This window comes from Zosterops lateralis (genome assembly GCF_965231275.1).
Source record: "Zosterops lateralis genome assembly, chromosome: 1".
In the NCBI taxonomy this organism is placed as follows: domain Eukaryota; kingdom Metazoa; phylum Chordata; class Aves; order Passeriformes; family Zosteropidae; genus Zosterops; species Zosterops lateralis.
In genome coordinates, this window is record NC_139762.1 from 20644629 (window position 1) to 20660170 (window position 15542).

A 15542-nucleotide genomic window follows, 5' to 3' on the forward strand; every position below is an offset into this window, starting at 1 on the left:
ACATGCAGCAAAGCCATAAACAGCAAACTTTTTTTGTATGTGGAAGTCAGACAATTCTGTATGAAATTGAGGCAATGAGAGTAAATTAAACTAGTCTGCTTAAAAAGAGAAAAAAACCAAAAACAATTAAAAAGCAGGCTCTGGCTGTCAGCCTACTAACTCACACATAGGCCACACACATCTCCTTATTCACAAATGCTAAGTGTTCTGTGATGCTTGAAAACATTCAAAAGCTCCTTCAAAGGGTCTCATCATCAATCTTGCATGCTGTAAAGTCTGGGATACCTGAATTTAAACAGATAGTTAATCATAGATAATCTCACAGTGTTTCAGCTATCAACAGATAAAAAAAAGGGAATTTATGTTTGGTTTTTAGTGCTGCTTATATGGACTTCATGAAATACAGGGGGTTTTTTATCAATAAGTAAATTTATGGCAATACTCAGAGTAATAAACTAAGTGCTACAGATAAGAAAAGATATAGAATGAAGGGCAACATTATCCTTGGGCTGGATGGAAGGAGAAGAAGGTGGAGAATTTACCAGTAGCATAAGTTGCCCCTAGAGGCTGAGTAGTCTCTATTTATGGACATTTTCAAGACTGGGTAAATTCCTGAGCCACCCAGCATTGTCTTGTAGCTGACTCTGCTTGGGGCAAGAAGTTGGACCTGAGGCCCTTCCTGCCTAATTTCACTATAATCCTATGGAACAGTGCTACGATAATCTTTTCCAGTGAAGAAAACAGTGGTAAAAACTTCCTGACTTATTTCAATGTCCAAGACTACAAAAATATTTTTGTTCACTTTTAACATGGACTAATTTTTATTCTGTCATGGACTAAAAAATTAACATAATCTGTATTTTCAAAATTTAACAAACCTCACAGATAGGAGTCTCTCTCAGGTCACTTAAAAAGGAAGTGTGCAACATATTTATTCAGTGAGTCACATGAAGTGAGTTGTTTGCCAAGGGGTCACATCCCTCCTTGGACTGTTACTGGATTATTTAACAACCAAAAGTGCACTTCTTAAGGATGTTTGGGGAACAGCAAGATGACAGTTTCATGGAAGCTTGGGCTAAAATTGTTAAAACAGTTAAATACCTTATTTCCAATTGCTTTAATAAAGCACCTTTCATGCATGGTTACATTAATATTTTTAAAACATTTGATTTAGACCACTAAAGATTAGAAATTGCCTCTATTTGATGTTAGAGTAAATTCTGCATAGAACTGTGCTGGTATTGGGTAAGTTTTAGTATGCTAGTCAAATGTGCAGTATTAATTCTTACATATGAAGTTAAAGGACTTCAAGTGGAACTAAAACTAAAGCAGAATTTTCACTTGATGTCAGGAGAAGATTTGTATATAGGTGTAACTGCAATAAGTTGTGATTAAGTATTGTTAACATAAATTCCTGAGATTTTGGTAATGCTAGACACAAAACTGTAAATAGTACTAAAGCAAGTATTATTATGCCATAATGTAGGGCATAATACCTTTAGGGTATTATTAAAGGGCTTTTACCTTTAAGACTCCTGTTTGCCTAGAAGCAAACATCCAGAACCAGAAGCGAACTCTACAGACCCCAAGACTAGCTGGGAAGAACTTGGTGGTAATTATCCTTGCTCTGTTTCCCTCCTTCTGGGTGGATGAGTTGACATACAAAAAACTCTGTCCTTTACCTTAAAAAAAAAAAAAAAAAAAAAAAAAAAAAAAAAAAATTAGAGTTTTCCAATACTATTTTATGCTTTAGTTTAGAAGCATTTTTATGAACAGAGATATCAGTATTTTTTTTTTTTTCTTTTTACTACATACATATATACCATATATGATGTTCCTTGCTGATGCTTTGTGTATTTCATAGAATTTCAGAATAGCTTGGGTTGGAAGGGTCCTTAAAAATCAGGCCCTAGTTCCAACCCCATGCCATGGGCAGGGATGCTACCCACTGCATCAGGCTTCTCAAAACACAACCAGCCTGGCCTTGAACACTTCCAAGGTTGGAACATCCACAGCTTCTGCACAAATTTTTCCAGTGTCTCACTGCCTTCTGAGTAAAGAATTTCTTTCTAGCTTCCTGATTTGTAATGTAAGTCTCTCCTCTTTCAGTATAAAAAGATGTTTCTTGTCCTAGATGTCCCTTGTGCTAGACCGAATCATAGAATGTTCTGGAAGAAAAGGGCAAGGATCATCAAAGTCCAACTCCTGTCTGTGCACAGGACACCCTGAGAGTCACACCTTGTGCCTGAGAGCATTGTCCAAACACTTCTTGAGCTCTGTCAGGTTGGTGCTGTGATCACTTCCCTGGGGAGCTGTTTCAGTGCTCAGCCACCCTCTGGGAGAAGAACCTTTTCCTAATATCCAACCTAAGCCTGATGGACTGTAAGATATTTCTAAGTATTACGGACTGTTGGCAATTCTGACAAGCAATTCCTCTGCAGCTAGACTGAATATATCTTGCCTGGGTAATTTAAAAGCAAATTAAAAATCTGGATAATTTTGTAAACACTTTGCTCTAATTTTGTTTTCCTTTTGCTTCACTTTTTATCAACTTTGTTTTTCTTACAATTGCTGGGTAATTTCACAGAAACAAAGAACTAATTAAAAGACAGAAACTGAAGTAGAAAAACACACAAAATCTCCTTAAAAAGCCAGGGGCTAGTCATTGTTTTGTAATCGCATTGCATCAAAGTAACAGCAAGGAAGCAAGTCAAACTACTTATTTGCAAGAAACAGCTTGCCTGGAATAGCTGTAATAGTTTCTACCTCTACCTTGTCTGTCCTGTCCCTTTCCAAGAGGAATGCACTTCCAGATTTACAGCCTGCAACATAAAATAGTAGGAATGTCTGCAAAAACTGTGATTTGTGGTAGATAAGCTGTTCCCTCGCGTTCAGGTGAGCAGCTCTGCAGCAGGTGCAGAATAAAGGAAAAGGGAGGATAAACAAGTTGGACAGAAATGGCTATAGCCACCCATGATAAGGAGTCTCTATTGATTTTGAAAACATAAAATACAAAAAAAAAAAGAGTCAAAACCTGGAGATGATGATTCTATCAAACCCAAGAGAAAAACAGTAAAAATGTTGGTACTTCTAGGTTGAATACTAACTACACTTTGCTGATTAGATGGAAATTAAGATAGGGACTCTAACCATTAAGGCTTCTGGAAAGAAAGTTAACTACTTCTCAAATAGAGATTGGTATATATGTGATGGAAATTAATACCCCACCCAGATATATTGTATAAGATAAAGAATATATTATTTAATATTTATGTAATACAATATATAATTATGCTTACTACCTAACACAGATTACTGTAATTGCCTATCAATATGTTTCATTCTCCTGACAATCAACAGGGATTGTGGCAGCAATTTGTCAGAAATATCTTGGGAAGAACTTCTATAACAACATTTCTGGCAAGCCAATGTCAGGGAGAAAAGTTAAATCAAGGTAGGAGCCTCAAGCATTTCACACACACCCACACACTTTGCTCCTCATCCTGCATATGATTGCATGTTTTTCTAAAATTCATTAGAATGGTAACACGCTCCAGGAAAAGTAGATTATTTAAAATATTGACAAGGAGAAGAGTATTACTACAGCCAGTTAGGATTCCAGAGAATTCATCTTTTAATGTCAGAAGCTGACATCATGTAGCTGAAATATGTTATTAGAGTGGAATGAAGTGAATATAGAGTTGGAAGAGACCTAAAATGATCATCTAGTCTAACTGGGTCATCAGTTCAGGGCTGCCCAAGATAAAGCAATTGTTAAAGGCATTGTCCAAATGCCCCTAAACACTGAAAGGCTGGGGGTACTGAAAACCCCTAGGAAGCCTGTTCCAGTGTTTGGTCTCCCTATTGGTAGAGAAATGCTTCCTAATATCCAGTCTGAACCTTTCCTGGCACAGCTTTGAATCATTCCCATGAATGGTTCAAATCACAATGAGATGTGCTGTTCTCTTGGCACAAATCTACAAATTTTGTGGGTGTTTTTTTTTTTTAATTCAGTGAATATTTTATTTTCCCAGAAGTGATGCAGTACACATGGCTGCAGTACACAGTACCTGGTGTGTGGTCAGTATGAGGATCTGTTTGCCCTATGACGGCACTGTTGCTGATATTCCAGTCAAAATCATCACTAGTGTCTTGTGTTAATCCACATACAGTTGTCCATTCTTGATCGTGTGTTTCAAAGTTACAGCTTCCAGGAATACTTGTGTAGTAACCTGAAAATACAGCAAAAAGTAAATTATTATGCCAGCTCTACATAAAAGTGCTATAGTGTGCACACTAAATATGGAAATGGAAAGGATTCTGTATGGCTAACACTGTGATTCCCTGAATTCCTTACATGGGCATAGATAATATGTGATAGTTAATGAGGAAAGGAAAAACTCATTCTTCACTCTAAGAGTAAGTATAAACTTTATTACAGATAAATGTCCATGACAAACCAATGACTTCACCAAATTTATTTCTTGTCCAAGGTAAACGGAAAGAATGATTTCCAGACAATTACCTAGTAAAACTGGACTGCCCTTCCACAGTGGCATATTTCACAAGCATATGTTGGCCTTGTGAATATAATGTCTGACAGCAGCTTTATGATGAGAGAGATGTTCCAGTGATTATGTCAGTCATTGACTAAATTCAGGAGATCTGAGTTAAACTGCCCATTTCTACCTCTGCCTCTGCTGCTTCAGGTTACTTTGGAAAAGTAATTAATCAACAAAATTATAGAAATGGTGTAGTACAGATGAATCAAGCAGCACCACAATCTCTTCTGTTGGCTCCAAAACATCTTTTCACTAGTTATAAAGCAGAGGCAGCTACACAATTGCCAAGTGTGAGTGCGGATCACACCTGTGAGGAGACTTCCAAAAAGTGTTACAGACTGCAACAGTGAACATCATAACCTGCCACACATTTGAGATAAGGTCTGAATGTGACTGTTCATAACAGGTTTGAGGATTTAGACTATGTTCTTTGACCTAGAAATATTCTGCAATATTAAAATACAGCTATTTATTTATCATTCCCTGGGTATAAAGGATATAGATAAAAATAATAAATTTAATTACCTCCTAGTAATCTCTTTTGGGTTTTTTTTCCTATTTTCTACTTTGATTCTAAAATAAAAACTGAGGCAATTCTTTCTGAAAATATCATCATAAAACTGCTTATGACCAAGGTCTGCACACACTCTGTAACCCTGTGGAGCTTTGTTCTCTGTAAAAAAAAGTGTCACCTTAATTAAATGTATAAGACAAATATCTTAAAATATGTATAATCTTGATCCAAAATAGCATAGTCACTGGATCAAGATCCTGAATGCTAGGGATAGAATTTGCACTGTCCTGTAATGTACCTACTGTACTGCAAGGACTGAAGTGTCTCCTGAACACAGACTGAGGGATCTGAGACTGTACAGGCTAGAGATGAGAATGCTCAGTTGGATTTTTTTCAGTGTATAGAGACACTTTCTGGGGTGGTTTAAAGAAGAAAAAGACTGACTCTCCTCCGTGGTGCCCAGTGTCAGGACAACAGGCACAAATAGAGGAAGCAATTTTTAAGGCTAAAATTAAAACCTTCTCTAACTGGTAAAACACTGACATAAGATGCCCAGATAAATTTTGGGGTCTCCACTTTTGCAGGTATTCAAGTCCTGTGTGGCAGAGCCCTGTGCAGCCTATTGCAGTGAATTGTTGTTTGAAGCAGGAGGTTGAATTAAACGATGTTTAGAGGTGCCTTTCCACCTCAACCCTGCTGTGATTTTGCTAGTGCTGGTCAAATGCAGTGAGCATCTGCATTGGCAGGGTATTACAAACATCATGTAAGCCTAATAAAAGCCTAAATCCAACAATAAACAACCTCACACACAGGTAGAGCAAAGGGAACTCACTATTAAAAAAAAAAAGTACATTTTCTTGTGCATCTCTAACAAGATCAAAGTCCAAATCCATTTAGGATTTACACTAGTAACAATACAATACAATACCAAATTTCAGGGTTTTTACCCTAATATACTAATGGTGCATTCAGAAGGCAATTATTAATAAATATTTATGAATAGTACTTGCTGTGTTGACAAAGCCACGTGGCCTGTCTGCACCTGCTGGGTGGCTTTTTTTATGGGTAAGCATACCCTATTTAAAAGCCAGGAGATGAAGATTGCTCCATTTATTGGAAAAATGGCTTTTATTTCAATAATTCAAGCACTCCTCTAGTTGGTTTATCAACACTGAGGTTTGCTATTAATCAAGTCTGTGTGTATAGTTGGCTGGAATTCATGAAAATTGAAACTGCTTTCATGTGTGGTTTTTTCACCTCGATACTTCCAGCAATATACAGAAAGAGAATCAAAATTTTGCAAGATTGCCTGACTGGAATGAATGAAACACAGAGTAAGTAATTTCCACGAGTTTATTAAAGAAAAGTCCATCAGCCTGTGTGGATGCAGCTCATTTCATACAGGTCCTGTTGTAAATCCTGCATACAGGAATTGCTGCTGAGTAGATTATGGTCCATTTACTTCTTTGGAGTCACACTTGTATAAAACTATAGTAGAATGTGAAATAAGCTCAGACCTTGATCTCAGTGCAAAGGAGAAAACTGCAGACAAATGTGGCCATAACCACTTGTGATGGGGCAGGTTAGGCTATGAAGGGATTTCTCTGTGCCTGTTGTACTTTCTTTTCTGATTAAGCAGCTTCTGTTGTCTTTTCATTTAAAAAAAAAAAAATCAGGTTTCCATATCTAGAAGGCATTATGTGCCCTTTAATATTGTTTATTTCCATCTATAAGATATATATTCAGGGAAAAAGTGTGTTTATCTTAATATCCATCATTTGTTGGAACTAAAATAGAGCAGACAGGGAATTATTATACCTGAGGCTTATCTGAGTATTCTGAATGCCAGATTACTGTATCTATGCATTACACTTCGGTAGAGACAGCAAGACTAAAGACTGATGAAAATATTTTCATGTATCTATGGCTTTTCCATCTACAATAAAAAGGTATTTCAGTCTTTTTATAGAGTGAATATCAGAATTTTTTTTTTCTCCCCTTGGAAAAGCTTTTCTTCAGTGTAGCAAAGACTGAATTGCTTTACTCTGATTCAAGATAATTTATGGTCTGAAATGTTCCAATCTATTATCTGACTAAGAAAAGAGTCCTTCCAGAAAACACAGAACAACACCCTCCAACAAGGAAGTTACCATATTCTCTAGCAATATTTAGAGAATAAATCAAGTTTCTCCATAATTTTCTGAATATCTTTACTGAACAGTTCACTTTGGGCAGTAATTCAAATTTAGTGTGTATCTGTTATGCCTGAAAAATCTTACAAGGGTGAGTTTACAGAGTATTTTGCTGCACTTACTTTGCCTAACTCCTGAAAAAAGTTTAAAACTTTATACAAAAAATACAGGTCAGCTGTTTAAAATCTATCTTGGAGTCTACTTTTAAAAACTTATTATTTTTAAGTTATTATTTAATGTAAATTCATTTCCATGAATATGATTCACCAAGTTCACTGCAACACAAAGTACTACAAGAGGTAGAGATCAGAAATAGTGACACTATCTTCAGCTTTTATGCTTCAGAATTGCTATTTACTTTTATGAACGGGAGAAACTCAAAGTTAAATCTCCTATGGTGACATTTTAGCATCTTATTTAGTAAGTAAGTCTGCAGCCTGGTAAAAACATTATAATGTGCATCATCCAATAAAGGGTCATTACTTTTGTAGTCCTGTCCAGTGGAGCATGTAGCAACCAATGCAAGAAAAAGGCCCTTGATTTTCAAGGGATCACAAAATATTGGCTTATTTTAATGAAATATTTTTACTTTCACAAAGAATGAACATCGAATTGATGTATGGATTCCTTTACTTTATCTATCAAGTTTACTTTTGAGCATACCTGCATTATGGCAGAGTTTGACCCTCCAGCTCAAAGATTAAGAATTAGACTGATTAGTGAGCTGCATATATGGACTACTTGATCTTCCGACTTCAAATTTCCAGTCCAGACCGTAATTGTAAATAAATAAAGATATGGAGCAGGAACAAGGGCACAATGTTTCACTGCTTCTGAGTTTCAGGCCTGCATTGGAAAGCCCATTAACTTGATCCAGATTTTTAAATGGAGCTGTGTCCTTCCATCTCAATCAGCCTCAGCAAAGAATACCTTCAGAAAAATTGTGTCTCGGTATTCATTAGGACTTAAACAAATATAAACAGACTCATTTTTTCCAGATGTTCTGTAATAGAGAAATGACAACAAAATATTTTCAGAGCTCTGAGGTAGAAGCAAGAACAATGAATGAAACTGTACTCACACCACTCAGATCACAAAGGCAAAATTATTTTGAAAGGAAAGACAAGCTTATTTTTAAATATTCACATTTTGTGGCAGAATCATGCCTAAATGTTATTGTACATAAATTTGCTTGCTTAGCTTTTCCATTCAACATTGATATTTCCTTTCAACATCTTTTTTACATTAATAAACAAGCTTACATTTTTTCTCAGAGTTTATTTTTATTGTAACTCATTGATTTTATTCCTCATGTGTGTTTTTAACCCTTAAGCTGGTTTTGGCCTTTTTGGGATTTTTTTCAGTTTTTAACCTTTGGCTTTAGTTAGTTACACTTTTGCAAGTAAACCACACTTGAATACTTTTGCAGAAAACATCTCTGAGGATGGGAGAATATCAGACCTTTCAACCTGGAGAGAAAGCAACCTGCTTGTGATCATCTTCTGAGTGAATCATCTTTAGGAGCTCATCTAAATTATGCTACAGAATTTAAGTTTATAATTTTAACTGAAGATTAGATTAACACAAAGAGATACTTACTGCAGTCAGCTTCATCTGATAGGTCTTCACAGTCTGGTTTATAGTCACATATGAACTGAGACTCTATGCAATCCTTATTCCCACACACAAAATCAGTGAGGGCAGGGCATTCCCTGGGATTCTCTCCAACTGAAACCAACAGGACATTTAAATCAATATTGCAATGAAATCAAATGATACTCTTTTTAATTTGTTAACTATTATACATCATGGCTTTACGGTTTTATTGCTTCCAACAGATGTTATTTAGTCTCACTCTTTTAATGTTGCATTATATATTTTGAGACTGCTGTATTTGCCTTGCCCAGAGCTTCAAAGTTTGGATGTTTTGCTGGAAGAAAATTCAATTCAGCATCAACATAACTGTTTCCCTTATTTTTTTGTTGTGGATATTTTATAGAAAAGGGTTCTGTTAGCTGTTGAAAAGTAGACAGGCTTTATTCTGCTTGTAATTATATTTTTTTGAAAATGACATTCTAAACAGACAAAAATCACTGTTATAAACATTTGCGTAATAAATAAACCTTTAGAGCCTTTATAAGACATTCAACCTTTTTTTTGAAGAGTTTAGACGAACTGCTGCTCTGATTGTGTGAACTACTGAGAAATTTCTCTTATGGTATTTAATATACAAATCTCTTTTACAGCAATTTGTGTTCATCTCTGAAGGTGAGGGAAAATCATCTCATAAAACGAGAGTAACTTAGTAGCTCGCATATAAAACATTAGGTTCAAATCCAGAGTACTGAGATTCAGCCATCCCTGGACTGTAGGACTATAAAAGAAGTTATGTAAGTTATTTTTTAGTTCGGTGCACTGTGTGCATAATTTCAGCCAACAGTAATTGAAACAGTTCTGATAACCCCAAATGCAACACTTCAAAATCACTCTGATAACCTTAGATTGCCTTTCAGTCTAGAGCTTCAAGTTCTGCAAAAAGACATTTAGGAGAATTTAGTTTGACTGTATTCATTGTAATGGGTTTCATTTTTTTCCTTCAAACATGACTAAAATGTGGCATATGGTTAAACACAGTGTGATCAGAACACCATGATATTTACTTTTGTGCAGGCCCATATTTCCAGAGAAGTTGTTATTGTTGTCAGGATATTAATCTCCTTGAATAGTGGTACTATGAGTGCATTCTCATTGAAGCAGAATAGAAAAAGAGAACTAAAGTTTTGGTATAGTTTCAACATATACTCAAAGAAATCTTAAATGGAGTGACAATATAGCATTAAAATATAATCTATATATTTTAAATGAATAGTACAAAAAAGAAGGGAAAAAAATCGCTGCTAACTTCAGTTACTTGCAGAACCGCAATACTTAAATTTTTGGCTTTGAAATACAGAAGCCCCTGTGCACTGACAAACACACACACACGCACACAAAATCTTTCCAAATTGATATCTGTCTTGTTTATTTATTTGTTTGTTTATTTATTTTAATTTTTCACTGTCCGTTTGATCTGATTAGTGTCAGGGGATCCACACCAAAAGCAAATTGTCATGAATGCCTTAAATACATGAAAAGCTATGGCTGCTTTTTACAGAAAATCCATATTGCAGAGAGCCATTAGCAGAGGAGGCAACTCTTGAGAAAAAAGAATGAGCTGATGCCATGCATGGAAATGCCAGAGGTGTAAAAAAATTAAATATCCTCAAATATGCATTTTTCACAAAATGGGAATGAGAGAAATTACAGGGATTTGAAATGCTTTTGATATGTATTAACCTCATTTCTGAACATGCTATGAAAAATTTGCAGAGAGCTATGATGTTCAAAATAAAAAGAAAACATTTCATTGTAATTTGAGAAAACTGTTGACCAGAAAGTATCCTGGACTTAATGAAAAAGCCTTAAATGTTTTTTGACCTGACCTTCTTCCAAATATTTGGTTTAACCCCTAAACTGAAAAATTAAAAGTGCATTCAGCTCTAAATATAATTTTACATAATGAAAAATATCCTTACAGGTATGGAGTGTTGGTCTACAGACATAGCATGAGTGATAGAGGAATGGATCAGAGCTACAAAAATAGGTGGTAGGGAGTGGCAGCTGTTTGGTTTTAGTTTTTTCAATGAGAACTGAAGCTCCAACTCAATTTATTAATTTCCAGCACTTTTAGACATTTCTTGGGTGAATTACTTTTGTTTTTCATTATTTTTTGATCTTCCTTCTCCTCCAGTTAGCCCAAAAATCGGAGGGATCTGAATACTATATAAGATATGTTGCAGGTCAAAAAAGCACTATCCATTCCTTTCCCAGAAATAAAATATTATAGAGAGAGCAAAAAAATCACCCCAAACCAAAATAAAATAATATAGAATATAAAACACAAGCAAAGATAAGAATTGAATATCTTATGATAGCAACCAACTTTTAGATCAGTATAGAAATAGCTAGATTAACAAGAATCAGTGGAATAGCATTTATTTTCTCATAGGTCAAAGTTATCTGGCAGCAGCACATATATCCTTATAAATCACTTTTTCCCCTTGCATTAAAGTATATTCCTTACTTAGGAATTAGATTTTTATAAATTAAAAACAAACCAACAACCAAAACCAAACTATTGTTATGATATGGAAAAATGATAATATTTTACTGTGTGCCCATTTATTTCATTTTTCCCTCAGAATTGCAGCTTTTCCAAAAAGCCAGGAGGCCACAAGAAACTAGCTCAAAACATATTTTAGACAAAGTAGTAGCTAATGACTGCATGTTATGCAAATCCCTTCACCAAATGAAATGGCAGTACTTGAAAAGGAAAAAGCATATACAAGATATCACTTCTCAGTTAAGTACAATTTTGTATTGATGCAGCAAAGAGCCATATAATCTTCTAAGTAGTTTTTAAGAGGCCAACAGAGCTGTCTTGGCTTCTAGATCACCAAACCCTACAAAATAAACATATTAATGATGGTTGCCACAGAACTTGCATTTACATACACTTGCTTTCCTTTCTACATCTTTTGTTCTGGCCAATGCAATTCTCAGAATACCAGCAAAGATCTTCCCTAGAAAGGATGGATGCCTGTGCGTGTTTGTAGAAAGCATGCAAGATACAGGTGCACATCATGCACAAATAAATTGTGACCCTGTTGTGGATACAACACCAGCTGCAGCTGTATTTATTTTATACCCATCTCCAGTATATGTTATCTATGGAAGACTATATAACATAGTCTTCCATACGGACATAATGGACACAGAATTTATAGACATGACAAGATTCATTTGGAGATAGCTGATAAATAAAACATTATTAACTGAGACCTTTTTTTTCGCAATTACTAGGAAAGGCCTGACTATGAAAGACCTCACAAAACCATACTTGTTTCCTTGAATTTTACAACTAGAGGACAGCAATAAGTCAGCGACTATTTCTCTGACTCTCTGAGTACAAGAGCTTACTTGTACCAATGCTTTGTAAGATGTAAATATTCCTTGGATATCCATTTCATCTTAAATCACAGAAAGAACCAGACAGATCAAATATCAGTTCTATAGGCTGCAGATCTTTATTGTTTGCAACAAAATGGATAAGGCCATTAAGAATAATATTTAAGTTCAATAGATAGTACTAAATATCATAGATTTGGTGACACAGAATAAATGTTTAAAATACTTATCACAAAAGAAGTATTTGATCACACAGGAAGAAATGCTCTAGTACTACAACACTGGACAGGTTGCTACAGGCTGTGTTTGGCCAGTGCTGTGTGCTTTTGAAAAGCATAGAGTGAATCAAAAATTATTATGGTTCCTAAAGGCTGCAGTGAATAAGACCTTGAGCTATTTTGGAAATCATGGTGTACCTCAAGTTCAAATGCACCGAGCTGCTGTTTAACAAGAGTCTCATTTCTGCTCTCCAGAAGAAACACAGGCACTCACCCAACAGTACAACACAAGCATGTCAGCAGTATGAAATGAAACATAACATACAATGTACATTCAATTGAAATGAGCCCTTTCCCCCACTGTTTGTCGTTTTAGAAATTACTGTCCTTCCTGAGTAAAAATGTTTTCAAAATAAAGTTGAAAATTAATTTCTTTATATTTTTTGTTTAACTTCTCTCCCCTCTTTCACAACACTTGAGATACAGGAATAACCAAAGTTTTTAAAAACATTTAAAACATCTTATTGAAAATATTATTCAATTAAAGGAAAATTAATTTTTGAGTTTCACCCTCTGTTTAAACTGGAATTTATGAAATACACATTCCTGGAAGATTTCATTACTCAACTGTACTCTGAGATTCAGAAATTATGAAACACAATTTTCATCAAGTTTTTCATTTGCTTACCTCAATTGCTCAGTACTCTTTTCTGCATGAGTTTTTATAGAACATTAGAATTGTATTAGCAAATTCATCAATTACGCCCCTCTCCATGGATGACCTTGGAAATCTACTGCGAGGAAAACTAGATGAAAAGTTTCTGCTCAAGCAAGCTAGATATAATTTCAAATAAGGGTTTTTATAATTTTAAAACCATAGACAATTCTCCTCACGGAATATATCACTCAAAAGGCCAGATTTAATTCAAAGATATGTTTTGACTCCAGCATAAACAGTAGATCTAACAAATTATATTGACTCTTAGGAGAGACTCTGACTTGTAGATACAAAATTCTGCCAAAGGACTTCCCAAACCTGTTCAAAGCAAGAAGTACTGTGCCTAAGGTCCCCGATAACCTCGAAGAATAAAAAAATTATTTATAGTTCTGGAAATGCAGAACTGGCTCTGGCTTAAGAAATACAAAAGATAAGAAAATTCTCTTTAACTTCTAGTGCTGATATCATGGAGTATATAAATCCACAGGACACAAGGACAGAAGCTTTTGTATTTGATAAGGACTGAAAGACCAGCTTTTGGCATACAGTGTATCAGCAGGATAAGGATCTCATACTCATAGTACTCTTATATAGGGATCTACCATATTTTGCTTAATACCAAAGGACACATGAGGGAGAAGCACTGAGGACTGAGTAGTGAGGGTCTGGTTGTTCTAGGCTTTATCTCTTTAGAATCTGCAGGCAGTAAAACAAAGGGAGAAGTGGATATAAAACAGAAATGATGAGATACTTTTGCAGAAAATCCTATTTCCCAGTAATTATGAACATGTTCAACCAGATAAATGTGTTTCCTGAAACAATTTGACACAAGATCTCTGCTTGGTCCTTTTCCCCCTCCCTGTCTGTCCTCTATCCTAATTCCAGTGTAGAGTGACATTGCACTTCAGAAAGTTCAGATGGATAGATTATTTTTAGAGCTTTTCAATGATATCTACACTAAAAGTGACTGTCAAACTCTTGTTTCCACTGTGATGAAGAATCAATCAAAACTACTCAATCACAGCACTCTGCAGTTATCACAGATACCTTTGAAGTATTTCATATGAGTATTTTATTTTTTAACATGGACTTGTCCTAATGTGGTCCACAGGGGTTGTTGTGGCAGACCAATGGAGTAGAGCACATAGTGCAAGCTGCAATTATCTGCTACAAGGAGACACTTCCTCAGCTGAGTTCTCTCCCTGTCTCTGCAGAATTGCTGTCAGATGTGAAATTCATCTTGGGTGTCACCTAGCACGGAGGTGTATGATGGGTTACATGCAGTTTGGCTGTACTGGAAGGGTACTTATACTCTACTTTCTAGGGTCATTTTACATGAAAATGAACTCAGGCTGGGACAGGGGTCATTTTTCTAGTACCACCTTTTACAGACAAGGATTGTAAGTTAAAAAAAGATAGAAAGTCCCTTCACCTCTACCCTGTACATTTTAGTAGCCATAAAAAACCTTCTCTTGTGGCCCATTCTAAATAAGTAGAGTCAAAAACCTGCCATTGGATATGAAGAGTAAGAAATATGTGAAATATCAAAATGATGAGATTTTAATTTTATGCAAAAATCTGAGTTTACGGCCATGTGCTAGCAAACCAAATTATCTTTAGAGTCAGTAGCTCTTCTTCAAAAGTTTCCCGTGAGATAAACAGAAACTTAAAATGCCACTGAGGTTTCTTCATGGAAAATGAGGTAAAAGTTATTTATTGTTTCTCATATTCAAAATCTGTGGTATTCCTAATACATCTCTGAGAGCTGCAAAAAGATGGTGAACAAGTCTTTTGTTTTAGCTCATGTATTTTTTACATAAGCAGAAACAGAAATCCTAGTTTACAGAATGTGTCAATGACTTCCGGACAATGCAGTAAAACTGAGACAATTCTGTGGTTTTCAAGATGGTGCCATATTTCCCTTTTATTCAATTTTTAAAGTTCTTTTTTTTTTTAAGTTATCAAATGCAATTCTTTCCCTGAATCCGGACTGTACCATATTTGCCCCTTTCATAAAATTAATTTGTATTTTTCAAACATTTCTAGAAAGCCTTAATATTCAATGCAGTTTAAGAATTTCTGCATAACAGGACTTGTGCAGGAATTCTTGTCTTCCCCCAGCATAACTGGCAGCCCTGGCAAGTTGGGTTGAGGGAGCCTGAATTTCCTCCACATCTGTCCTTAGCACGCTGCCTTCCTCACTGAGTCCTTCCTACAAGGGCATGTGGAAGGGATGTCCTCTGAAAGGCATCTGTGCCTGATCTTCACATTGCTAAAAGGGAGATTATTTCTTGTCTAGAACCAAATTGTGCATATCTGCACCCTCTGCTG

The 15542-nt window shown here is 35.5% G+C and overlaps 1 protein-coding gene across 1 annotated transcript in view; it reads right to left on the bottom strand.

The window, feature by feature from the left end:
* Positions 1-15542, bottom strand: part of MALRD1 (MAM and LDL receptor class A domain containing 1) — a 239833-nt gene that overhangs the window by 80949 nt on the left and 143342 nt on the right. Inside the window, exons 30-32 of the mRNA XM_083877445.1 lie at positions 8868-8996; positions 4071-4232; positions 1525-1682 (exon numbers count right to left, since the gene is read on the bottom strand). Of these exons, the coding sequence (XP_083733571.1) occupies positions 1525-1682; positions 4071-4232; positions 8868-8996 (449 nt within the window). The remainder of the gene's footprint in view (positions 1-1524; positions 1683-4070; positions 4233-8867; positions 8997-15542) is intronic.